A 24484-nucleotide genomic window follows, 5' to 3' on the forward strand; every position below is an offset into this window, starting at 1 on the left:
TGTTTATAGTTTACTTTATTGCAGGACAGGCTCTTACACGCAGCCACACAGATTGACGGTCAGCGGCATTGTGCACTGGTTATTCTAAATTCACCACCCCTCCGCCACGATGTTGCTAGGTCAGAGGTTTTCCCCTTCTATATCTATAAGCTTCTGTATCACATTCAGAGAAACCTTCAGAATGGGTGCAGCATCGGTGTTATTCAACCCTCGTATATCAACCTCCAATGTGGACTGCTGTGATGTTGGAATTTCAGCCACGGTCCACACAACTCAAAAGCTTTGCGTGTGCAGTCACCGCCACAGGACGTCACCTATTCGGCGTGGTGACCTCATGGTGCACAACGCGACAGCAGAAACATTGGGGGAAATCAAGAGCTTGGCGTTCAAGATGGTGCCATTGTCATGGGCTTCGTCAGAATGCTGGGAATAAATTAAAAGCATTTTCAACAAATTGTGCGGTTCTTTTAACCAAATTCACATTGAACCAATAAAAAAAAACATCTTTCAGTGTGGGTACATACCCACCAAATCCCAAGACACCCTCTAGAAAGGGCTCTCATGGAAGCTTTTCTGCCAGCAGTGACATGAGCAAGTAATTGCAGGACTGCGCCTTTGTTTTGAATAACTGAAGCACGGAGAGGGGAAAAGGCTGAATATAGGAGCAGTCCCGAGGCCCCATCGATGGGTTCCAGACTTCACCTGACCAGGCTGCAGCTGAGGCCCTGGACTGCGAGGCTTGAGAGTCCGCTTCATATTTACAGGCAGCGTTACCAATGACAAGGATGCACACGCACGACTAGGCCACGCCAGAAATCACGGTAAGTCATTTCAGTTCAAAAACCTCATTTGTTTCATATTTATTCGTTAAAAGGAAAGGTTAATGGAGGAATGAGCCTCAATGGCTTGACACAACCGTGTCCCTCTGCGACGAACACACGCTTACAACCTTAAGTTTATTTCCTTTATACGTTTCTTAAGTTTACCAACACCGTTCATGATCGTGCACGGCAAATTACGAATGGCAACACCGTCGGGGGGGGGGGGGGGGGGCGCCCTGTGGCCGATGCTGGACATGGTGCACGTTGGCAGACGGCCGTGTCGTGCGGCCATAGCGGCAACTTCGAGCGATTACTTAGACAAAAATATTAAGAGAATCAACCGCAGCGTGGCACCCACCCGAACGACAGCTGTGGGGACACCGCTGGTGCAGCAGGGGGTCACGATCCGTTACCAACTTAGCGAGCAATGGACAGGAAGAGATAAAAGGATGCAGGGGTTGAAAATGAAGATGACAGCCCCGCGGATTGGTGCCTGCCCAGCGGCAAGCACGGCGCTGCATACATCGGTCGCCAATCAGCAGGAGTGTAGGAGAAACCTCGCTGCTCTGTGTGCGAGACTCCTAGCCTCACAAACCTCGTGCCCGCACCTCTGCCATTGGCGCATTGACAACTCATTTCGCAGGTGAACCACACTGCTGTCTCAGGCAAAACTAGTTAAAATGCGATACTGGCAGCGGTTACACGCAAAACTTTACTCTAAACCAGCACAGGGACACCATTTAAACCAGACCCAGAAGATTACACGTTCCTGGAAGCAGACTTAAGAAGTTTAAGCAACACGACAAACTGGCCGAACGCCGCTCGCCGACAGCACAAGGCCATCAATCGTCAACAAATCAACGACCACCCCCAGGCAATGACGTGCCAGCTCGACGCTCGTGCAATTTAAAAGTGACTCTCCCTACAATTGTTTCTCACCGCCTCTCCCCGGCCCACTTCAGAAACGCGCGGGGTGGCGTCTCTAGCTGAAGAATTCCTCCAGGTGTCATTACCGTGGAGCCGGACGCTACTGATCCGGCCTGCAACTGTCGAGGGGCGCCGGCGGTGGGCATTGCTGCCGAGCGAGCCCTTGACAGGCGAAGTCCATGAAGGGTGAGCAGCAAGGGACGAGCAGGGGTTGAGGATGAAGAGGAGCAGATCGAGCTACATGAGAAGCTCAGATAGGAACAGGACAAGCAGCAGCAGAGAAAGGTGATGGGATAAGCGTGGTGCGGGAACATGTGGAGGGCCAGAGATGGGGGTGTGTAAGGTGGGAGAGAGAGGAGTAGGGTGGGAGAAAGCGGTCCACAGCAGGAGAAGAGGGATGTAGTGTGAAAGGGAAAGAGTGGGTGGGAGAGGAGGGTGTAGTCTCAGTCAAAGGAGATAAGCTGAGCGACGGACGCAGGGCCTGGTGCTGCCAGTGGTTGCTGGGGTGCCTGCATGACACACGCATAAACGATAAAACCCACTGTCGTTCACCGCAACGAGAAGGTGGCGATGGTTGTAACGATGCCTCGACCCGTCTCAATGCTTAAATGGGACTATTCTTGTTCATTTTGGATATTTAGCATCGATAACCGCATGTTAACTTTGACCAACCCGCACTGACTAGTGTGAAAAATGGCCCAATGACCAACCTGGCGTGACGAAGCTGTCATCCAGTAGTGGCCTGAACTGAATGCGAGCATTGATTCCACGACTTGGAATAGATAGCTGATTATTTCTTGAGAACGGATTTTTGCGTTTCGTTTGTTGTACTTCCCCCACACCTCCGATTAGCACGGTTGGCTATGTACGGTGTGAAAGAAGTTCAACATACGTACATTTACAACCTCAGTTGGGACCTAGGTACATTGTTGTGCAGTTGTGTACAGGCACATGACCGCAGACGTATCTGTATGATGCTCGAGCTCAATTCAATTCCTGAGGAAGCGCCCAACATGTGGAACAAAACGTCGGCGGACATCGTGCCGAACAAAACGCGGCACAACCCCGGAAACACATTCGAGAGCCACGCAGCACGACCGTGAAAACCTACGCAGTAGTACGGGTGCATTAACAAGCGAGTGGACATGCAGGTGTGCGTTTGCATCGGGGTGTGGGTGCGTGGGTCCTCAATGTGCACATGGCCTGGCACAAGCGCCGTGGTGACGTCACCACCACTTAGTGGCGAATGGCGGTTGTTGTTGTGTGGGCAAGGGGCGTACGGGTTGGTAGGCGGGTTGCTGGTAGCCGGGCTGGGTGGGCGGTGGCGGCCCTTGCGGGAAGCCTCCCTGCTGCCCCTGCACTTGCTCCTGTCCGGGCAGTGCCACCCCCATCCCCTGTGACGATCACAACAACGGCAACTGTTCCATTAATCCACGACGACCGCAATTATAATATTAAAAAAAAACCCATTTATGAAGCTTGGGAGTAGCCACTGATTTACACAATGTAAATGGCATACAAAAATAAACAATACTCACATCAACAACCCAGAATACATTCCCCATGGCTAACAGAGCTGATAATTTTCTCTGTAACCCAGCTGTTAAGCCACTCCGTCTGAAAGTCATAATCCCTGGAGATTCATCAGGACAAATAGACCAGTGTGGGGATCTATCTAATGGCTCGAAGCAAATTAAATTGGAAGTCAGGGTAAATAAGCGACTGGCGCACGAGGACAAACAGCTGTGGAAAGAGGTGCGCATGGCAGAAACGAGACGCGGCCCCCAATGACGTGGAGAGGGCGGCTGCGTGTCTGCACCCACGGTGAAGCCGCCCCCGTCGTACCTGCATGCCGTACGGCGCATAGCCCACCGGGGCCGGCGGGTAGCTCAGCACGCCAGGCGCAGGCGCGGCCGGCAGAGACTGCGGCTGGCTCACCGCCTCCTACAAAAGGCAGTCGCAGAGCTAACCGCGTTTCTCCGCCTCGGTGCGGATGGCTAACGCACGCAATGCTGAGGAACCAAAGATGGTCTCTACTCAAAAGGCGGGCTTACGTGGTCCGATTTAACGGAGGTGGAATAAGTAAAATGTTTCAGGAAAGATGCGGAATTGCAATTGCTTGCTTTAAGCTGCCGCTGACCCAAGGGCCCTGCACGATGGAGCTCTGGAGGATCAATCTAGAAGGTTATTTTGGCCTACTCTTTCAAGCTGGCCAGATGTCTTAAAAAGAAGTTGGAATAGCCACACATTAACCCCACCACACGTGACCTGTCGTACGACTGCGGTGTACCCATTGATGCGGCCGAGCAGACAGAGGGGGGGGGGCAGTTTAAGAAACTTGGCCCATCAACTGCAATGTCATTAGAACGAACAGTTAATAAAATACAAATATTAATGAAAGTTATGCTAAAGTACATCATTATGGCCACTCAATATGTCACTCCAAACGCAATGATATTACTCGAGGTGTATGTGACCAGACGCCTTACTGTATCCTATTAAAACATTACATTTTTCTCATTTAAAAAGCTTCAAACTCATGCCGGGACAGAGCCTCGGTACTGCATGACTAAAGTAGTTTCGCTGGCTGCGTCTTCCTCGAGCAAGAGGCAGCAGCGGGTGAGTGGGTGTGCGTGTGCCGCAGGGTGCGCACCTGGTACTGCTGTGGCTGCTGGTAGGGGTAGGGCCCTTGGGGGTTGGGCCCTCCAGGCTGTGGGCCTCCAACCCCCGCCGGGTACATGTACTGCCCTCCGTAGTTTGCATCTGAACACACACACAACAGAGATCACCCAAAGCCCCCCCCAGTATTACCCGAGTTTAGTTTGTTTAACCAGGTGAGAACTCGAGAGAGCAAGAACGCTGAGAAAAGTCCAATGTACAAGAGTGGCTTGAACAGGCGGTTGGAGCAAATCCTGTTAAAGAGTGCTTATTAAGGCAATCACCACACCTGGCCCCCCTCTGTCTCCCCACTGCTCAACCTCGCTTAGCTTCTAAGATCAAATGAGATCCAAATAGTTGAGTATAAGTGCATAAAAGCTTAATTTATTTTAAAACTCATCAGGGAACGTGCTCGTTTAGCGTGACTTAGCACGCACTACTCTTCCCGACGAGCGCTCGATGAAGCGGAAAAAGTTGCAAGCCCAGCGCTGGCGCACAACCCGGGCCCCCCCACCTGTGGTCTGTGGCTGCGTGGGGTTGAATGGGGCAGGGGCGGTGGTGTAGGGAGGAGCGACGCCGCCTTGGCCCGGCGGGAGGCTGCCCGGGTAGGCCGTGCCGTGCATGGGGGAGCCCTCGAGCGAGCTGGGAGGGCTGAACGCCTGCTTGAGGCTGCCGGGGGGCCCTTGGGGCGGCGCTTGGTACACGCCGCCAGGGCCGGGTTGAGGCACGCCCTGGAGAGGCACGAGACGCGGACACAGACAGGCGGCACCTTTTAGCTCATCAGGCGAAGGTCAAGGCGCGGCCCTGTAATTGCTCAGGCCACTGCTCGTGGAAGACCACTCCCGCCATGCAGGTCATAAATCTTGGAATAGGGAGTACCCACATTTTACCCCACCACATGCAACCTGCCGAACGACTCACTGTGGCATACCCATTTATACTGCTTGGTGGAAAGAGGCGGGTAGGGGGTTTTAAGATACTTGCAACCGTTGTTTCAATTGCCGGAAACGAACCGGCACCCTCTGGATTGCAAGTCCAGGGTGAAAACCATTAAACCACGGCAGCATCCCCAGCTTTAAAAACACAAGACATGGCCAAAAACAAATGCCTCCCGTGGACACGAACCCAGCGGGTATGAAGAAAATCGGTCATCGCACTCCCCGCCCTCTCCCCCCAGCGATTCAATGAGATGTCGCGATTCAGGGCCGCGCTAAAGAATCGATTCTTTTCAGGATTTTTTTGTTTGGTGTGTAATGGTTCTCAGTTGTTTTCGATCTTGTTGATACACTTATACAAGCCTAAATCTAACCCCTTTTCATACGATTTGTACAAATCCTATATAATGCATGCATTGAGTGCATAATTAATGACATTATGGCTACCTTGGTTTACACTTTGCACCAAATACTCATTTAAGCCCGAGGTAACCTGAGAGAGGCCCATGACATGTTCAGATGCCGCATGGTACTGGCAGGAGTTGAACCCAGTTTTGTCTCAATCAGAGCACTGAGCAAACCAAGCATCATCGCTCCCCACTAACATACACGCCACATTTCTTACATGACCCACATCATGAATGGCCAAATTCAGAACCAGAGCTATGGCTAGGGTTAGGGCAACGGACACCATGCTAAGGCTAAGATTAGAATCAGGGCTGGAATAAATTGGTGCTATGGCTGGGGACATAGGATATAAAATGCTCACCGATGCATACTGCAGGGAGAAGGCAGGCATGTGTGCGCGCATCTGTATGGTCTGCTTCTGCTGCTCCAGCCTCATCTGCCGCTCCCTCTCCTGGTCCTGCAGCCGTCGCAGCGCCAGCTGCCGCTGCATCTCCAGGTACTCCTGCACGCACACATGCACGCATTCATTCGTTAACACACACTCACTGAATCAATCCAATCGCCGGCAAGAAGCACAGATACCGGCAGAGTCTTAAAGGAAGTTGACGGCCCAACGAAAGATGGGAAACAGGAGAAAATGGAATAAACACAACGGCGGTGCAGAAACCTTTAACAGGTGGGTCGCCAGCAGTGGCTTTGGAATGGTGCAGGAGGAGTTACTGATCGAGCTCAGTACCCTCCTGCAGGCTAACGGCGCGTGTCACCGCACAACATCTACACTCGATCAAGACTGTGCTGCACATGCAGTTGGATCAGAGATATCCCAACATTCATGGTCTCAAACGGGGGGGGTGGGGGGAGGAGCTGGGAGAGAGGAGTGGGTGCGGAGTGGGGGGGGGGCATACCAAAAAGGTCGAGTAATGCTGGCCCAACTGTAACATTGGCATGCACGAGCTTAATTTCTCTTCCTCGTTTTCTGTCGCACCCTCCTCGAATGCCGGTGCCCTCGCCCCCGCTCGTTCACCTGCTTCTTCTGGCGCATGATGTGCAGCTTCTGCGCCAGCTGGACCTGCCGCTGGTGCTCGGCCTCCTGGGCAGCGCGATGCAGCTTCTCGCGGTGGTCCTCGCGCAGTGCGTTGAGCGCCTCGCGCGCGTCCCGGATCTGCGCCAGCTTGTCCTGCAGGCTCTCGTAGTGCACTGCCGGCGCCACGCGGAAACAAACAAACAAAACGAAATCCGCGCGTACCATTTAACAGACCGTTGCTCGGGCAAGTGCCGTTAGCGTTTTTGCGGCCATCTGGAATGCTCTTCCGATATTAGAAAGCCACTGGGAGCTATGCACTTTTAAATCTAGAGTGAAAACTCTTTTACATCGAACTGATGTTTGCGTTTAGTTTGTTATCCTTCCCCTGCACCTCTGTTTGGCACGGTTGGCTACGTCCTGTGCGAAAGAAGTTCAACATACATACATATGTACCGGTGGCCAGGACCATGCCTTTGTCTCCCCAGTGCTGATGTTTAAACACTACACCAGGTAGTCATTTGAGGCTAAGTCGATCTAGGGGAGGCCCAAGATCGGTTCAGATATTCAACACCCCTCTTCTGTAACCCTTGTATTGAACTGTACAGATATTATCTTACATATTTATATAGTGCCTTAATTCAAGGTGCTTTACAAGAATTACAAATATTTAATTGTACATAACAGGATAGTGGTTAAAATAAAGAGTGGGGTTATTAAATAGTGCTGGTGTAGTTATGGTGACAGCAGAGCACAGGTGAGACTGATTAAGGAGAGGTTGGAGAAGTCATAGGGGTTGGGGGGGGGTAGTGATCGTGATTAGGGTATGTAATAGGAATAGTGATAGGGCGTTGGGGTAGGCCTGGTCACAACTGGAGGGCTGGGGTGGCAGAGAGTAGGGGTAGTATGGGCAAGAGGTGGGTAGTTTTTAGTGAGAAACTGAAGCAGGTTAATGTCAAGATGATTGTTTTATGCGCAGTGGGAGTTTGTTCCCGTGAACAAGAGCAAGAAGGGAAAAAGAACGACAGAGCGGGACTGGGCGCAGGGCGAGGGAGACACAGAGAGGGACAGAAGAGATTGGGTGCGTAGAGGGTGGGAGGGGACATAGTAAGATATGAGAGAAGCAAGATGTGTGTATGCTGAACGTCTTTCACAACCGCACATAGCCAACCGTGCTAATCAGAGGTGCGGGATAAAGTGAGGGCATGACCACGGAGGGATTTAGAGACTCGGAGTGAGACATGTAAACACAGCGATAGTCGACAGGGAGCCAGCGGAGTTGGGAAAGTAGAAGCAGACATGCGTGAATTGAACCTTATGGTGGTACCCTGGGGTACCATAGTACCCCAGCTCTCGCATAATGTCCGTGATGCAGTCATTTTTAGTCTGTTGATGCAGCAAATCGACTCATCTCGACGAGCTGTACACGATGCACTATTCAAAGTTGAATTTTTCGATAACGGATTTTTTTAAGCTGTTTGGCGTTTCGACATCGCGGAGTGTGGCACTGATTTCGGATTGATTTGTAACCCCAGTCGCGGAGTGAAGTACACCCCTGAATAAAATAGTGTCCCAGAAATAAAATATTTAATTGCCTCGGCCCATTTTGTATTATTTCGTACCCCGGGGTACTGCCATAAGGATCAATTGTGGGAGGGGGGGGAAGGGGGGGGGCTACAAATGATGCACTGTCGTCTCGCGGTGTCGCAAAGGACTGCGGCGAGCACGCACGGCGCTTCTCGTCCAGCTCGTTGAGCAGCTGCAGCAGCTGCGGGTGCATGTTGCTGATGGCTTGGAACAGCGACTGCACGGCCGTGTCGGTGGTGATGCTGCGTCCGCGTGCGTGGTTGCTCTTCATGCGGTTAGCGAAGGTGGAGATGGCGTTGTTGAGCGTGCGCAGGAATTGCTCATTGTTTTCCTCTGTCTCGCCGTTCTGGTACTGCTGCAGCGAGGAGGAGGGTGGGTGGCAGCGGACGACAAGTCAGGGGTTGGGGTAGGGTGCGCGTGGTCCAAATCAAAATGAGCTCAGGGCATTGGCAAGGGGAGAGACCGACGTTTAACAATTAAGAGATCCAAAACACAAAAAGTTCGAAAGTTGTTGTCGATTTGCGCCTACAATGTCCTACGCTGTCGAACATAAAACTTGGTTAATCAAAAGATTGCCTTTAAAGTTACCGTCAAATATGTATTGCCACAGCAGTTCTAAAATGACAATAAATTGACTGATATTAGAGCGCACGCTCATAACCTTCAAGGGTATTTTGTCCTGAAGGACTCTTCACACTCGTGTCCGACAGCCAGGAACACATGCCCCAAGCGTGTATCCACGAGACAAGAGCTGCTCGTGTCTGGGGTTAAACCTTCAATCCAATGTATTGCCTCCTCACCTCCGCCACCTTGATGGGCGACACGTGCCCTTCAACCGCGACCGGATTGGTTGCGGTGGCCGGGGCAGGCTCAGGAGCGGACGGGGTGGGGCTGCGACGTGTGGCGGGCACCACCACACCCTCTTCCTGCTTGCGCTCCCAATACTGCCGGTTCAGGTAGCGCGCCAGCTGTACACGCACACAGATCGTGAGAACGCTTGGTAGCCAACAATGAAACGGCACTTGCTCCGCTTCAACCAAATAGCGGCACAGCAACACGTGATGCGTATTAAATCTCGAGATCCTTTGGACCTCACCTCTGGATCGTGTTCTTCAGCTGGGGGAGCAGATGACACCTGTAAAACAAAAAGAGAAGGTCCTGGTGTTCGTAGGAAAAAGGGATGTGCACAGGAGCACCAGATGTGTTCGCTGGATTGCTGGCTTCTTACCATGGCCGGCCCCCAACACTTTGACCCCATACATCTGCTGCCCCTTACACTTAAAGACCCTTAAATCTGCCAATTACTATATTAGCCGTTCCCTACATTTTCTGGCCTCCTGGCTTTACCCCAACCCTTGAGACCCTGAGAAAGTGCCGGGTCGTAGGGGTCAGCACAGCGGCACGGGGGGGGCGGGGGTGGCCATGGATGGCTGGTGGCCGGCGGCGGCGCGAGCAGCAGTAGCTGTACGCACCGTGGTGGGCGTGTAGAGCGTGTTGGCGGGAGAGGACGATGGCGCCACGACGGGGGAGCCCGAGCGGGTGTAGGCCGACATCGCTGCCTTCTGCCGCTGAAACGCACGAGTCCACAACATCAAAACACGTCGTCACTTATGCGTAGGCTTGTGCTTTATAGCGCTCTCCTACGCTGTGTTTTCAGGTTGTGCCGCATGTTGTTTCAGCATTTATGTCCAAAGCTCGCCGGCCTTCGTCAGGGAGCTGAACCAATAGAAGTCAACAACCGGAAATGATATATTAGAGGGAGAACGTCAGTGTCTCAGTTCGGTTCCTGAAAAAGCTCCCAGCATGTGGAGCGAAATGTCAGACAATATGCCGAATCACACTTGGCACTACCCAATGGCCCAAAAGCCTAAGGGACTAGAAGATGACAAACATACCAAACACTCGAAAAGAGCACAAACCGGAAATGAACGCTTGCTCATGAGAAGCATTACTTCTTATCACGTGATGTTCATCATGCTTGGAATTACATTGACGGATAGAAAGTGGAACATTTAGATAAGAGAACGGATCCAGGCGAACGACATATTGACTGCAGTAAAAAAAAAGTCAATGGGCTCGAGCAGGAGACGTGTCTAATAAATGATGGCTTGTGATCGACGAATGATGGAGTGGTAACCCGAGGAGGGAACCCGCCAGAGAGGATGCCCACCGTGGAGATGGAGCGAGGGAATAGATTTGTGTGCAGGTGCCAGGTGGAACGTAACATCACAGGACCGCGGGAGACGGTGATAGCTTGGCGAGGCCTTCATCCCAGAGTGGAATGATAAAGGCCGACGATGGTGATGACAAATCTCGAGTGGTGTGAACGTGTGCGCGCGCGACGTCATCGCGATGGGCGCTTCCTCCCCCACTCACCTGCCGCTCCTTCTCTTCGGCCTCGGACTGCGACAGCGCCAGGGCCAGCTGCAGCTCCTCCTCCTCCTGGGAGAGAGCCTCGTCGCGCTTCGGAGGAACCTGACGGTGTGAGCGCCCAGCCGCGTTAATTTTTGTTCGCGATATTGGGCGACGAACATTCTCGACGTCATCGAATATCGATGCCAACGCTGACTATTAAATGGACGAAGATCATCAAGCATGACGACAACTACGATTTACCCACCAAAGGTCAAAGCGTGACTATGACGAGACATAAGGAACGAGTATGAGTGAAGGTAATTTAGCAACGTTATTAGAGACTGCAGTTCAGCAAGGGCAAAACAAGGTAATTGACTCGATATAACATATATACAATTGTGAGCTCAAATCCTCGTTGGGGGTTGAGTCGGCACATCATCCCTCTGGAATAGATAAAAAGTACCATTTTCTGGGGAAGTCAAAAGTGGTTGCCCGAATGGTAAGGTTGGAGGTAATCATTCTCCCTGAATGCGGATTGACGAAATTGCACGATTAAATCCACGAAACGATTATTATAATTTTTGGCTATTGTGGTGTATACAGAACCTATAGAATCCATGTAAACTTAGCTACGTTAAAATACCAAACATCCGAGAAGAGAACGAGCGATTCGGCAAACCCATTGCGAGCCTAGGTTTCCATTTCACAGGCTGGAATCGATGAATGGCCACATCGAGTGCCTCATGAGCGTAGGGGTGGTGCAGTTCATGATTAACTTATCGACCTTTGAAAAATCCACCCTTATTTACGTAATGCAGGATTTCACGGTTTGTTGACGTGTGGCAACATGTGGCGGAAGTGTTGGCAGATGTGTCAAACACTGACTTGCAGGATCCGTATCTCATCTTACACAGATTTATGTAGCGCCTTGGTCAAAGGCGCTTTACAATAATGATAAATTAGCACATTAGATGACAGTGGTTAGAATAAAGTTCGCTTATTTAAAAGTGCAGGTGTAGCCATGGTGATGGTAAGTAGGACAGGTTGGGAGTGGTCAAGAAGGGGTTAGTGACAGGGGTTAGGGGTAGGCCTGGGTCACGTGAAGATGACATCTTGCGTTCACAAAAAAAAACCTCTGAAAGCTGGACACGAGTAAGCTTGAAGGAGACCTCTCGAAAATCCCCTCCCCTAACCCCTCCCCACCACTGTTCACACAATAATTAAGCTGCATGTGGTAGGAGACCACGTGTGCATGTGCACTACACTTTCCAATGTACGACACACGTGGTGCACTCAACTAGTACAAAAATAAGCATTCCACACATTCGTTAATAACACTGTGTGGGGGGCCTTAAAAAGGAAAACGACTTAACATGCGACATTTTTGGCCAATGGCCCTTCTTTACGGCACGCAATTGAATACATTTCACTTGGGTTATGCGCCATGAAGGATCATTGCAGGAAACGTCACCGATTAATTCGATATATATTTTTTTATCTTGATTTGAAGCTTTCGTGACCGCAGGAATCCACTCTTTGGTTCTTTCCGTAAAGTCACGTATAGGTATAAAATAAATAATATATTTTATATTAAGGCCGCGGTGCCATTGAGGAATGCGTTGCGTTTTGTGCTCTGTGATTGTCTACCACTGCCAATGCAGCATCACCGAATAATCGGTTGCGGTATCAGTTTTTATGCAGTTCAGGAATCTGTTCCCTCCGTCAGTGCTCCCCTCCTATCACTGTTTTCGCTTTCACTTCTATATTTTACTTTAAATGTACAACAAAATAAATGCTCCAAGAGTGTGTCTGAAAATCCATTCCAGCCTTCCACGTCCCATGAACCTCAAGCCTTCAACTCCTGCTTCACGGTGACGGAAAGTGACTCACGTTAAACTGTATGGCAGTGATATTTTGTTATTAAAATTGTAAGTAAAGGATGGGCAGCCCACGACTTTACATGGGCTTGAAATGAACCCCCTGGCTCCCAAACATCTTCCTCTTGGCCCTGCGTTTACCACATCTACGCCACCACCCACCTCTGAAACATCCCCCCCAACACCCAACGTCAAAGTGCGCACATTTTCTCAATTGGTGAATTATTAACAGTTTGTCAGGCTTACACCAAAACTGGAAAGGCTCTCCCAACCAACCACCTCAACGAGTCTGGCTACGACAGGTTTTACCGCATCGCGAGTACAAACGCTGTTCAACCCACAGTTGTATCCGCGCGCACGGCCACTCACCTGCGGCTGCTGCGCGAGGGAGCTGGCCAGGTACTCCGGGGGGAGTTCCCCTTCTGTCGGCTTGGCGTTGGGGTCCTTCCTAAGTCAACGACAATAACACACGTTGTCGTCGTCGTCATCAACAACGGTGTCTCCACTACAGGACAAAGAGGCCTCTCCAAGCAAAGGCAGGTGTGCGTAAGAGTGGTGTGTGTGTGCACATACAGGTAGGTGAATGTTTGTACACCTGTTGCAATTGTGCCTGTGCAAATATGTACAGGTTAACCCAGGGACAGCCAGATTAATTCTGCGGGTGTATTCACCATAACAAATATTACGCGCCATCTCGTGATATCGTTCACAAGAGTAGGCAGTCCATATTTGGCAAATAAAAAATGCCCCTGTAAGTTATTGAATTGGAATATACAAAGCAATCAATCATTGCCCCCTCCTGCAAAAATTTGGCAGGACCCTACTGAAAAGTGACACTGAGGCCTTCCTGGGTATAGCAAGAATAATGGGAGTGTGTGTGTTTATTTCGTGACATGTATTTAAACTCGTACATGAAAAGCAAAGATCCCAAACACACTCGCATGTATATGCGAGCGCACGCCTGCACACTCGCTCATGCACACCTGTACACGCACGTACACCAGCACACACACACGCATGCGTGCGCACACATTAAATCCGTGAACCCCTGCAACAAGAAGGCAAACGCATGACCGCTAGGCCATGCTACTACCCCAAGTAGACAGGTAGGTGCCAGGTAGGAGCCATGTGGAAGGCAGGCGGTACTCACTTGTTGAGCTGCTCGTAGCAAGGCTCGCACACGCGCACCTCCCGCTCGATGCCGTACTTCGGGATGGTCGAGGCACGCGACGAGCATTTGCTGCAGAAGATCTGTCCACATGCTCGGCAGTGGTGCTGTGAGGTTATAACGGCAGACGGAGGAACTGCGGTCAATCACTGCCTGCCTGCGGAGCGATGGTTAGTACAAACGTACGGACGCATGTGCGGTGGTGGGGGGGGCGGGTCATGGAAGATCACCTTGCGAGTTGTCATGGAAAACATCACGCGGCATCTGTGACACTCCTCCGCGTCCACCCACTCAGGGGCCTGCCACACCGTCACCACGGGAACAAGCAGCACTCAACGTAAGATCCAGAGCGCGAAACCGCAAACACACAACGCAACGCACACCACCGTAACTGCAAGGCAAACCACCATACACGCAACGCACACCACCACACATAAAACAACCGCCATTCGCCACCAAGTGGCGGTGACGTCACCACGGCGCTTGTGCCAGGCTTTATTCACGTTGAGGCCATACAAGGCACGCCTACACAAGCAACACACAATATACTACAGCACACAATGTACATCAAAACACACACAAAACATACCACAAACCGCAATACGCACCACAACTCACTTCACAACGCACACCAAAAACATGCAAGGCACAACTGCACCATAGCACATACAAAACATCACACACAATTCAAAACACCATGTACACGACAGCACCCAACAACAACACATACCAACAAGACACAATGACCACAAACGCAACACTCGCCATGGACATAGAAAGCATAACACCTCATGCAATGCGAATCTCAACACAGCACGTGCATAAGGCCCCCAACACGGATGCACCACAGACAATTCCACTACAGCTTACAACACAACAGCACCATGCGCCGCTCCATCTTTCAAGGGAGCTACACACCATCCCGTAAAAACACAAGCAGGACAAAGTTGTATGAACGCGACCCCCATCGCAGGTTATTCCACCCACTAAGCCTTACCTTCTCTGCCGAAAACATAGCGTCACTTTCCTTGAACTCTGGAAATGTGAATCCTGGAACACACAACATCGTTCGCACACACACACACGTCAACTCACACACCTGAACATACATTATTTGCAATGTATTTAAATTATTTCCTTGACGAGGCTGGTGGTAATATTAGAATTGTAAATGTTGTGGGTTACTCTCCAACACACCGGCGTGCTGAACTAGTCACGAATTGGCATGTTTTGTTTACGCGACAAACCTTACTAATTGGCTGTGTCGAGTGGTGGCGGGTTTAACGACGTATTAATATCTATGCGAAACGGAAAAACCTCTATAATAGACAAGACAAATGAGACTGTAAAAGCAATGCAGAACAAAAATACATTCTTACACCGAATCCCAAATTGTAAGACTACATCGAAACACCAGTTGTCAGCTTAACGCAGCCAGCTCAATAAAAACACATTTCCTGCTCCCAACGAATTGGATCAATCAATGTCATCCCTTAACGAGCAAGACCCCTGAACTTGCGTGACCTCACCACTGTGGTTCAAGTGCCGCGTTGACAGAGGTTTCGGAACTTAAAAGTTATCGCCAATTCCTTTCCGAGAACTAAACGCACATCAGCGAAACGTTTACACGAGCCATGCTATCGTCTTATTGAACAGTCTCCCATTTCTCTCCGTCTCAGGTTATACAATTTTGTTCACTCCATTAGACTAATATGTAGCGTATCATATGGCATACCATTCTAGAACATCACGTGACGCATTTGGGCCTGTGCTCAGCAACTGTGATTTAAACGCAAATAATCCATTCTCACGGGCGCAAATTGACGCACGCATCGCGAGCGTGGGCTTTGACTTTGCGAGCGTCAAAGCCCAACGCAAGAGCGTGCGAACTTCTCACCCTCCATCTTCATAATCTGGTAGGTGTCCTGCACCACGCGGTATTTGGGCTCGTGGCGGAAGGCTTGCGACCAGGCCTGAATGAGACCCAGCAGCCTCGACTTCACTGGGTCCGAATACTTCTGCGGTGGAGAGTCACACGTGTGCGAGGGAGAGGAGGAGAGAGCGCAGGTTTAAAAATAAACCCGTGTACAAGCCTAAAAAACACATAAATCGAAGAATAAAAATGTCTTTTTTAAAATGTATTAACCAATCTAACTGCTTCACAATTTGGTGCGTCGTAGCACTGAAGGTGTACGCATACCCTTACACATTTATATCCCATGACGCATTCGTAGATACCCCACAAAGATATGGATTGCCGTTAGCAAATCAGACCAGATTCATTTGCACAAAGCGTATTCGGAGAGTGTTAAAATGTCACAAGCGTTTTGAAATTGGAGGCAGACAATGCAGAGGCTGTGATTAAACATAAGTTCTCTCCATAATTTCACCACATTATTTTAGTGCGGTATCTATTATCCGACCAGGTAACTAGGCGGTAGAGCGAGTGACTCGCAATACTAGTTCAAACCATCCATAAGAGGGTTTTTTTTGGGTTAGATCGCGTAAATGTGTCGTTAAAAACCGCCACCACCCGACACAGTCAACGGAGTACTGAGATTGTAAATGTTGTGGCTTGGCTCTCCAACACACCGGTGTGCTGTACTAGTGCCGAATTGGCCACGTTCTGTTTACGTGACAGCCCTTACTAGTTGGCTGTGTCGGGTGGTGTCGGGTTTCACGACACATTTATATATTTATGGATATTGGTCACGAAAGCCTACATGTTAAACCGAGTTCAAACCATGTTTGGGGTTTGACTCGGCCAATCATCACTCCAGGGGCAGATACAATCTGTACCACTTTGTGGGGAGGTCAACGGTGGTTTCCCTGTGGAAACCCGTCCCCGCCGCTGACACGAAGAAATATCCACCACTGGGTCAAGGCTGTAAACAGGGAGATGGCCGCTAATGCTGATTTGAGCAAGAATTTACCAACGTTTTGCTTTCATATCCATAAATATATGACCCTGTATGATATACACACGTATAATAATACAAATGAACGCAAGCTGTATTATAAATCAACGCAGGCTCAACGCACAGTAATGCCGTCAGGGACTTCACAATTTCTCAACAATAAAAAACCCCACAGCTAACAGACCATGAAGAACGGTGTGCGCTCACCCGCCCGGACCGTGAACGAGACATCCCGCGAGTCGTACGCATAGTAATAATAATTTACATTTATTTACAAGGCGCCTTCCACTCATGCCCAAGGAAACTTACCGGTTCTCACGGCGTAATAAGTCCAAATTGCGAGACTTTGCGTCTCGTGCGAGGTGCGCGGGCTCTAAAGGTTGCTCCCAGCGGAGGCCCCCCTCACTTCCTGGTGAAGCATTACCCAAGACGCCAGACGCGCCCAAGCCAATCGCGGGGCTCTCAAACAGGCACGTGGGTATTTCCATTCTCGAGTCACGGCTCACGTGAAACGCTTACACCATCACCCCCCACCACCACCGACGGGGGTCTGGCCACACTCCTCCCCACACTGCTGTGCCCCTCCCACCCCTCCACGTCTCGCTAACCCCTCTCACCGAGAACACAGCGACACGCCTCCCACCACTCATCCACCCCACCCCTTCTCCTCCACATCTCCCCAACTCCTCTGAGAACACAGCGACACGCCTCCCACCACTCACCCATCCACCCACCTCTCCACATCTCCCCAACCCCTCTCACTGAGAACACGGCGACACGCCTCCTACCACTCACCCACCCCTTCTCCTCCACATCTCCCCAACCCCTCTGAGAACACAGCGACACGCCTCCCTCCACTCACCCATCCACCCCACCCCTCCACTAATCCCCAACCCCTCACTGAGAACACAGCGACACGCCTCCCACCACTCACCCACCCCACCCTACCCCCTCTCACTGAGAACACAGCGACACGCCGAAGTCAGAGTTGCCGGATTCGTAGCGTACCGCAGCACGCTAACCACTACACTACCCCACCCATCACCCACCCACCACTGTCGAGAGAACACAGCTCCACCCACTGAACGTGACACGCCGCCTCCAATCACAGCTCCCCCCACCCCCTCTTGTTTGTATGCTTGCAATTGGTAAGAATTTACATTGACTGACAACATTTTAAACACCATCTGTCGGACTAGCTTAGCAGGTTCTATACACAGGCCCGCATCGGAGGACAACGGAACAAATGCAATGAGTGGAATCCAAAGTTAGTTGTGCACGAATGTCCGCATAATACTAATATGGCCACTCGCCTAAGAGAAGATTTGTTGCATTATTGCCCGACCCGAACCAGCGTGCACTGTGGCCACCTTTTCGTTCCACCAATGCTGCACGCAAAGCTGGGCAACGCATATCCATTCCGCATGCAGGTTGCATCCTGCCTGGGAGAGTTTAAGGAGGGCACACCGGGGCACCATGCTCCAGCGAACATGATGTGACAAACAGCACCGCTGGTTGCGACTGCACAGCAAGTCGGCCGTGTGAATGAGACGCATGGGTAGCGAAACGTATCTTGTATTGCTACTAACATTGTATTGTATTGCTACCAACATTATTGGCACGTTGTTTACGTGACAAACCTTAATAATTGGCTGCGTTGGGTGGTGGCGGGTTTAACACCTCATTTATATTTACGTGATCTAACCCATTTTTTTTATTATGGATATTTGTCACAAAAGCCTACGTGTTAAACTGTTAGTGTAAAAGCAGATGAACACCATTCAACTCACATTATAAACTGCCCAACTACAAGGGGCAGTCTATCTGAGTCAACCTGGTTAATGCGGTGCACTAATGCTCCCAAGAACTAAAGTAAACCAATGTTGAGCGTTTTCATTAAGAGAATGAGTGTTGGATTTGAGCTTAAGAGGATAAGTCATTAGACAGGACTCCGATGTGAATGGAATGATAGGCTCAGGGTTAGGCCCAACAAATACCTCTTTCTACAAGCACAATCGAGTCGAGCTGTGGCAGCATGAGGCCATCACTGTACAGGCGGTTTTCCACTGGCTATTTGACGAGCCAAGCTGGAACCAAACCGTTTATATGCCGACCTCACAAGACACCAGAACCTTGCTCGGGGACAAGCAGGGTTTGGAACAGGGCTAATGGGCTAATTGTGCGTTCAACGCGTGTGACATAATCACACCAGAACATAGCAAAAATGGTGCCCAGTGTGTCCGCAGCTTTGGGGTGCTGAGGAAGTGTGTACACATGCGAGTGTACGTCAATGTGGCATATAAGTATGTGCGCACGTGCATGTATGCGTCATTGCATCATCTGCATGCGTCTCAACATCACACATGGTGTGACATCAGTGGCATGGCTCTGGATCTGCAGTGGAAAAGCAACCCGGGCCTCCTGATCCGCGACAGGCCGGACAGACAGGGCTCGGATGACGCAATGGGAAAAAAAAAAGAGGTAGATGGGTCAACCACCTTGCACAGCTCCTTGAACTCTTCCATTGTTTGCTTGGTGGCCAACTCATCATGCACCAGCTGCCCACAGTTCTTCACCACAGACTCCAGCACCTGGCCACACACACACACAAAAACGAAGATGTCGCGTGGAGCCTTTAAAGAGACTGTCTGTCCGGGGCAGGTGCTGTTAGTGAGCACCTATGCGCACGAGGTTAAACACATCACCGCAAAACGCCTGTTGGGTGTTTCTTGTAAAAAAACTGGTTGCGCAGGTATTTACTCTATCATAATCACGGTTCGTCGTCTGTCCTCCGGAGAGGCGCATCACCCACCTGGAGGGCGAACATGGCAACGTGTGGGTTCTTCTCGCTGACCCTCCTCTTGATGGCCGGCATGGCGTATTTGACCCTGCGTGGTGAACCGCAAATTCCGTCATAGATGGGGGGGGGGGTGGTTGGAGGGGAGAAAAACATTCATTGTCGAGGACAAATGGAGGATTCTCCGTGTATCCGTAAACATTGCATACACACCCACGACGTGCATTGCGACAATAAAGTCTGCATTCTCAAGATTATTTAACCATTTCGGAAATGAAAGGAGCACCTCTAACTTGTGCCGAGCTTCAATAAAGTTATACAAATCTGGTCACACTTGTGTGATCCACCAACCCCTCACCAGGTGTGTGCCGCCACCACCACCAGGCAATCATGGCGAGTTGAACAATTGTCAAGAACGTTCACCAACTTCTCCATAATCCTGTCCTTAACGCTGCCTTTGTTATCGTCATCAGTCACTTGTCTATCCACTGTTGGATGAGAGTTACTCCAAAACAATGCAATCCCTCACTGCCCTGCATTGCCGGATATGAGGCCTACACATGAACTGACCTCATTCTTCCATCTTCACAGTCGTCATTCCCTTGGGCATTTTCCTTTGGATACCATTCTGTCATCAGCCATAATTTCTATTATAATTTCTATTGACCATATGTCCTGCTCTAGGTCACTTAATTTTCTTAACAGTCAACGCGTTTGTATTTCATTTGCATTCGTTCTCCATCCACATGTTCCTCTTTTTCCCCAGTATCCTTTTCTGAAAAAAGTTATGTTTTGTTGTTCCATTTTCGTTGTTACTCTCCATGCTTCTGTTCCGTGCCACTCTGAGGAAAGGGGCTATGTCGAAAACATTTGTTGACCTATTATACACTTCTCTGTCATAAGGCAGTTATCGACAAACATCGAGTTGCGTTTTTCACTTGTGCTTCTGCATCACTGCCAAAGCAGTCACGTAAAATATTCTTCTTCGAGCACGCTGCCCATGACACATCCTTTCACCCCCCCCTCCCCACATGAACGTTATAATCCACACTCAATGAGGTGGAGTGGATCTCACAGCGACTGGTGAAAGGGTTAGGCATGCAGACAGTGTGGCGAGTCACTTGGGCTGATGAGGAGAGTAAGTCACTCACGGGACATCACCCTGACGAATCTGGTCACAGATCTGCAGGATGGAGTCCCAGTCTGTCTCCAGCAGCAGCTGGCTCGTGGCTTTGTCTGCGGAAGACATGGTTTGATTCATTTGAGACCCCGATTCTTGACAAATGACCAAGGGATAGAAATAATTGTTACAGATCTAGGACTTAGCTGTGTGTGCAGGGCTATCTGATATGGACTTCAAGCTGTGTTAAATGAGAAAAAAAGATTAAAGTCACGTTTGTGCATGTTGCATGTAACGTCGAGTGACCTCACCGTGTCGTGCCTACCGTACACTTAAAAAAAATGTCACTTCAGTGATGTCACGGGCACGACGGCAGTGATTGTCAAACGCCACTTGAATCATTCGTCCTTCACGAATGAGGCTTCAAACGCATGTCAGACAGGGCCCCATGCCCATAGTATCTACAAGAGCTGTATTTTTGGCTGTCTTCCTTAAAGTTCTTTAGACTGCTGCAGAACACAGCGAGTGCACAACTATTATGACTGTACTCAGTCACTGGTGTAACATTAAAAGGCAAGTTATATCTGAATTGGTCCTAGGCAACCAAGTCACTCTTCACGTGTCTACACTCACCACCATGGTTAGATGTTATTCATAATTGGTTAATTTTGGGTTAGGTCGCGCATAAATGTGGTAATCTCCATTATCACTCTCCAACACATCGGTGTGCTGAGGGCGGTGATGCATTTGGCAAGTTAGATTCAAATATGTTTTACTTAAATCTAACCCAAAATAACCTAATTAAGAATAATAATATTGGTCGTGAAAGCCTACGTGTAAAAAGTGTGAGAAGTGGTCACTCCCCGCCCCTGCCATGTTTGCAATGTGCAGCGGGACGGGATAAATCCAGACGTGTGCTGACATAGTTGTTTGTAAAGTAAACAAACGACGTCAAAAGTACACTGAAAACCAGGACAGCAAACAAGTCAAGACTTTAACGATTAACACCACCACACACATATGCAGTGCGCACGTGTGCGCGTGGTCTTAATTCGAATGCAGAGCGAGTTCATAACCAAGTCACACACACACACCGCCAAGCACTGGATTATCACTTGCTCCATACTCCACCAGTGCGGGCCGCACTAAAGTGGGCTTAGCAAGCATGACGCGACAATACTGTCGGGTCGTAATGACGTCCACTCTGGTCCGACCCGCCCATACAGGACATCTGTGGAAAAGAGCTTTTTGCTGCTCATCGGATTGCTCCGGCAGTCCAAATAAAGATTTAGATTTTGGATGCGAGGGTCGGTCCCTCTGTGCCGTCAGTCCTGTTGTCTGGAATTCCCTCCCCATGTGTGCGTGTGCAAATTCTGTACGGGACCACACCGCACAACAGCACGATACTGTATACAAATGACACCGCGACCACATAACTCTCAATACCACGACGACCACCAGTTCGATCACATCCATATCTTAACGGCACTCGAGAAACGTTGGCCAACTCCCAGACCTCTCTACACGACACCTGCACCCTGGTTCTGACAACGGCAATCAGTTCCGAAATAACCACACCGCTAAACAAAGAGGCCACTGTAGATGCCGACTGAAAACAGCATGACCACGACATCTCCGGGCTCCTCCAAAACTCCCCGATCCTAATTCCCCCCCCCCCCCACAACGATTCCAACCACACCCTCGTCTCTAACCCCGAACCAATGCTGCTATCACCACAAACACGATTCCCCATTACCGTCACCCCGACATCCACCCCAAACCACGCACCACTCACTACTCCCACCAGTACAGCCATTCCCACAGCAACGGCAACACGTCCAGCAGGAGTTCTGACCGCGATCCCGACATCACAACCACCGCGATCAGCACCGACGACGCAACCACCACCACCTCTACCACCATCCCCCGTCTCCTGGAGCAGCGAGAGGAAGCCGCAGCCTCGTTCAGTCTGTCAAGCTTCCGTATGGCATTACACACGGGCAGTACAAACACCACGAATGAAACTGCAATCACTACGACTGCCATTTCAAACAACAACAACTATTCGATACAAATACAACCACCTCCTTATCAAACATCATCACGTCAATCACAATCACCACCACGGCACCGACTACAACCGCATCAAGTGCAATCACCGCCTCTTCGACCACACCTACCACGTCCAAGAAAATCACCATGCGCACAACCGCATTAGCTACACCCGCAACTACCACAAAATTAAGTATAACCACCAAAAACCGAAATCACAACCACCAACACTTAAACTAGAACTACTAGCGCAACACTACCCCTTACAACCGCACCAATCACAACTACCGCCAACACAATTGCCACCATAATCCCATCAACCACACCGGTCACAACAACCAATAACCACCACCGCGGCCACAAAGTCCACAAACTACCACCGCGTCAGCCACCACTGCAGCGACAACAACCACATCAACACCCACTACCGCAGCCACAACCACCACATCAAACACCACTGCAGCCACAACAACCACATCAATCACCACTGCAGCCACACCAACCACATCAACAACCACTACCGCAGCCACAACCACCACATCACTACCGCCGCAACCACAACAGCCACCACTGCAGCCACAACAACCACATCAACCACCACTGCAGTCACAACAACCACATCAACCACCACTGCAGTCACAACAACCACATCAACCACCACTGCAGTCACAACAACCACATCAACCACCACTGCAGCCACAACAACCACATCAACCACCACTGCAGCCACAACAACCACATCAACCACCACTGCAGCCATAACAACCACAACCACCACCCCCGCAACCACAACAGTCACCACTGCAGCCACAACAACCACAATCAACCACCATCGCAACCACAACAACCACATCATTAACCACCACAGCAGCCAAAACAGCCACTACCGCCGCGACAACCACTACATCAACCAACACCGCAGCCAACAACAACCACATCAACCACCGTAGCCAACAAACCACCACATCAACCAACAAACCACAACATCAACCACCACATCAACCACCACCACAGCCACAACCACCACATCAACCACCACATCAGCCAATAAACCACCACATCAACCACCACATCAACAACCACCACAGCTAACAAACCACCACATCAACCACCACCACAACCACCACAGCTAACAAACCACCACATCAACCACCACCACAGCCACAACCATCACATCAACCACCACCACAGCTAACAAACCACATCAACCTCCACCACAGCCACAACCACCACATCAACCACAACCACCACATCAACCACCACAGCCACAACCACCACATCAACCACCACCACAGCTAACAAACCACATCAACCACCACCACAGCCACAACCACCACATCAACCACAACATCAACCACATCAACCACCACATCAACCACCACCACAGCCACAACCACCACATCAACCACCACCACAGCCACAACCACCACATCAACCACCACCACAGCCACAACCACCGCCACAACCACAACCACCACATCAACCACCACCGCATCCGCGGAACTGGCCTCACCCAGCAGCCGGTCGAAGGAGCCGGTGCTGCGAAACATCGCGGCCAGTGCTGCGCCTTCCCCCGCTGCTGCTGCTGATGTTGTTGTTGCTGGTGTTGTTGATGTTGTTGCTGCTGCTGATGACGACCGAGCTTGCTTGCCCGCTTCTCTCCCGACTACTGTCCGCTTCTATTTACCAAGATGGCTGGCGGAACATCTGGAGCGCGCGCAGTGCATGACGGGAAAGAGGTTTCCACGTTTACCACGTGATTGGCTCTCACCCCGCCCCTCCCCCCAAAACAAACCCCGCCCCCCCTCCCATCGGGATGATGTCACCAGGGAATCACGTG

General features: G+C 50.5%; 1 protein-coding gene across 5 annotated transcripts; it reads right to left on the reverse strand.

Annotated features, from left to right (window-relative positions):
- Window positions 1–24391, reverse strand: HGS (hepatocyte growth factor-regulated tyrosine kinase substrate). Of its 5 annotated transcripts, none has more exons than XM_032970155.2 (21): window positions 24158–24391; window positions 20624–20708; window positions 19488–19563; window positions 19174–19266; window positions 15655–15775; window positions 14755–14807; window positions 13988–14056; window positions 13740–13864; window positions 12959–13037; window positions 10734–10832; window positions 9830–9925; window positions 9454–9492; window positions 9158–9325; window positions 8502–8709; window positions 6774–6946; window positions 6111–6251; window positions 4921–5137; window positions 4402–4511; window positions 3594–3692; window positions 3029–3142; window positions 1–2257 (listed from the first exon to the last, which is right to left on the reverse strand). In XM_032970155.2, exons 1-21 carry the CDS (start codon window positions 24192–24194, stop codon window positions 2192–2194), a joined length of 2268 nt encoding a protein of 755 aa, XP_032826046.1. In that variant the 5' UTR covers window positions 24195–24391; the 3' UTR covers window positions 1–2191. The 5 variants fall into 5 exon arrangements, with proteins under 5 accessions (XP_032826046.1, XP_032826047.1, XP_032826045.1 ...); XM_032970156.2 differs by having other exon boundaries at window positions 8502–8712; window positions 15655–15772; window positions 24158–24390; XM_032970154.2 differs by having other exon boundaries at window positions 8502–8712; window positions 24158–24390.
- Window positions 24392–24484: the final 93 nt, after the last annotated feature.

Source organism: Petromyzon marinus, chromosome 43, assembly GCF_048934315.1.
Source record: "Petromyzon marinus isolate PM22_M1 ecotype Great Lakes invasive population chromosome 43, UKy_Petmar_22M1.pri1.0, whole genome shotgun sequence".
Classification (NCBI taxonomy): domain Eukaryota; kingdom Metazoa; phylum Chordata; class Hyperoartia; order Petromyzontiformes; family Petromyzontidae; genus Petromyzon; species Petromyzon marinus.

Excerpts from the sequence above, each read along its gene's own strand:
- HGS (XM_032970154.2), bottom strand. The coding sequence starts at position 24,194 with ATGTTTCGCAGCACCGGCTCCTTCGACCGGCTGCTGG. Across the intron at positions 6,252-6,773 it reads TCATGCGCCAGAAGAAGCAG|GAGTACCTGGAGATGCAGCG; the intron begins GTGAACGAGCGG and ends GTGTGCGTGCAG. Across the intron at positions 5,138-6,110 it reads TCTCCCTGCAGTATGCATCG|GGCGTGCCTCAACCCGGCCC; the intron begins GTGAGCATTTTA and ends GTGCCTCTCCAG.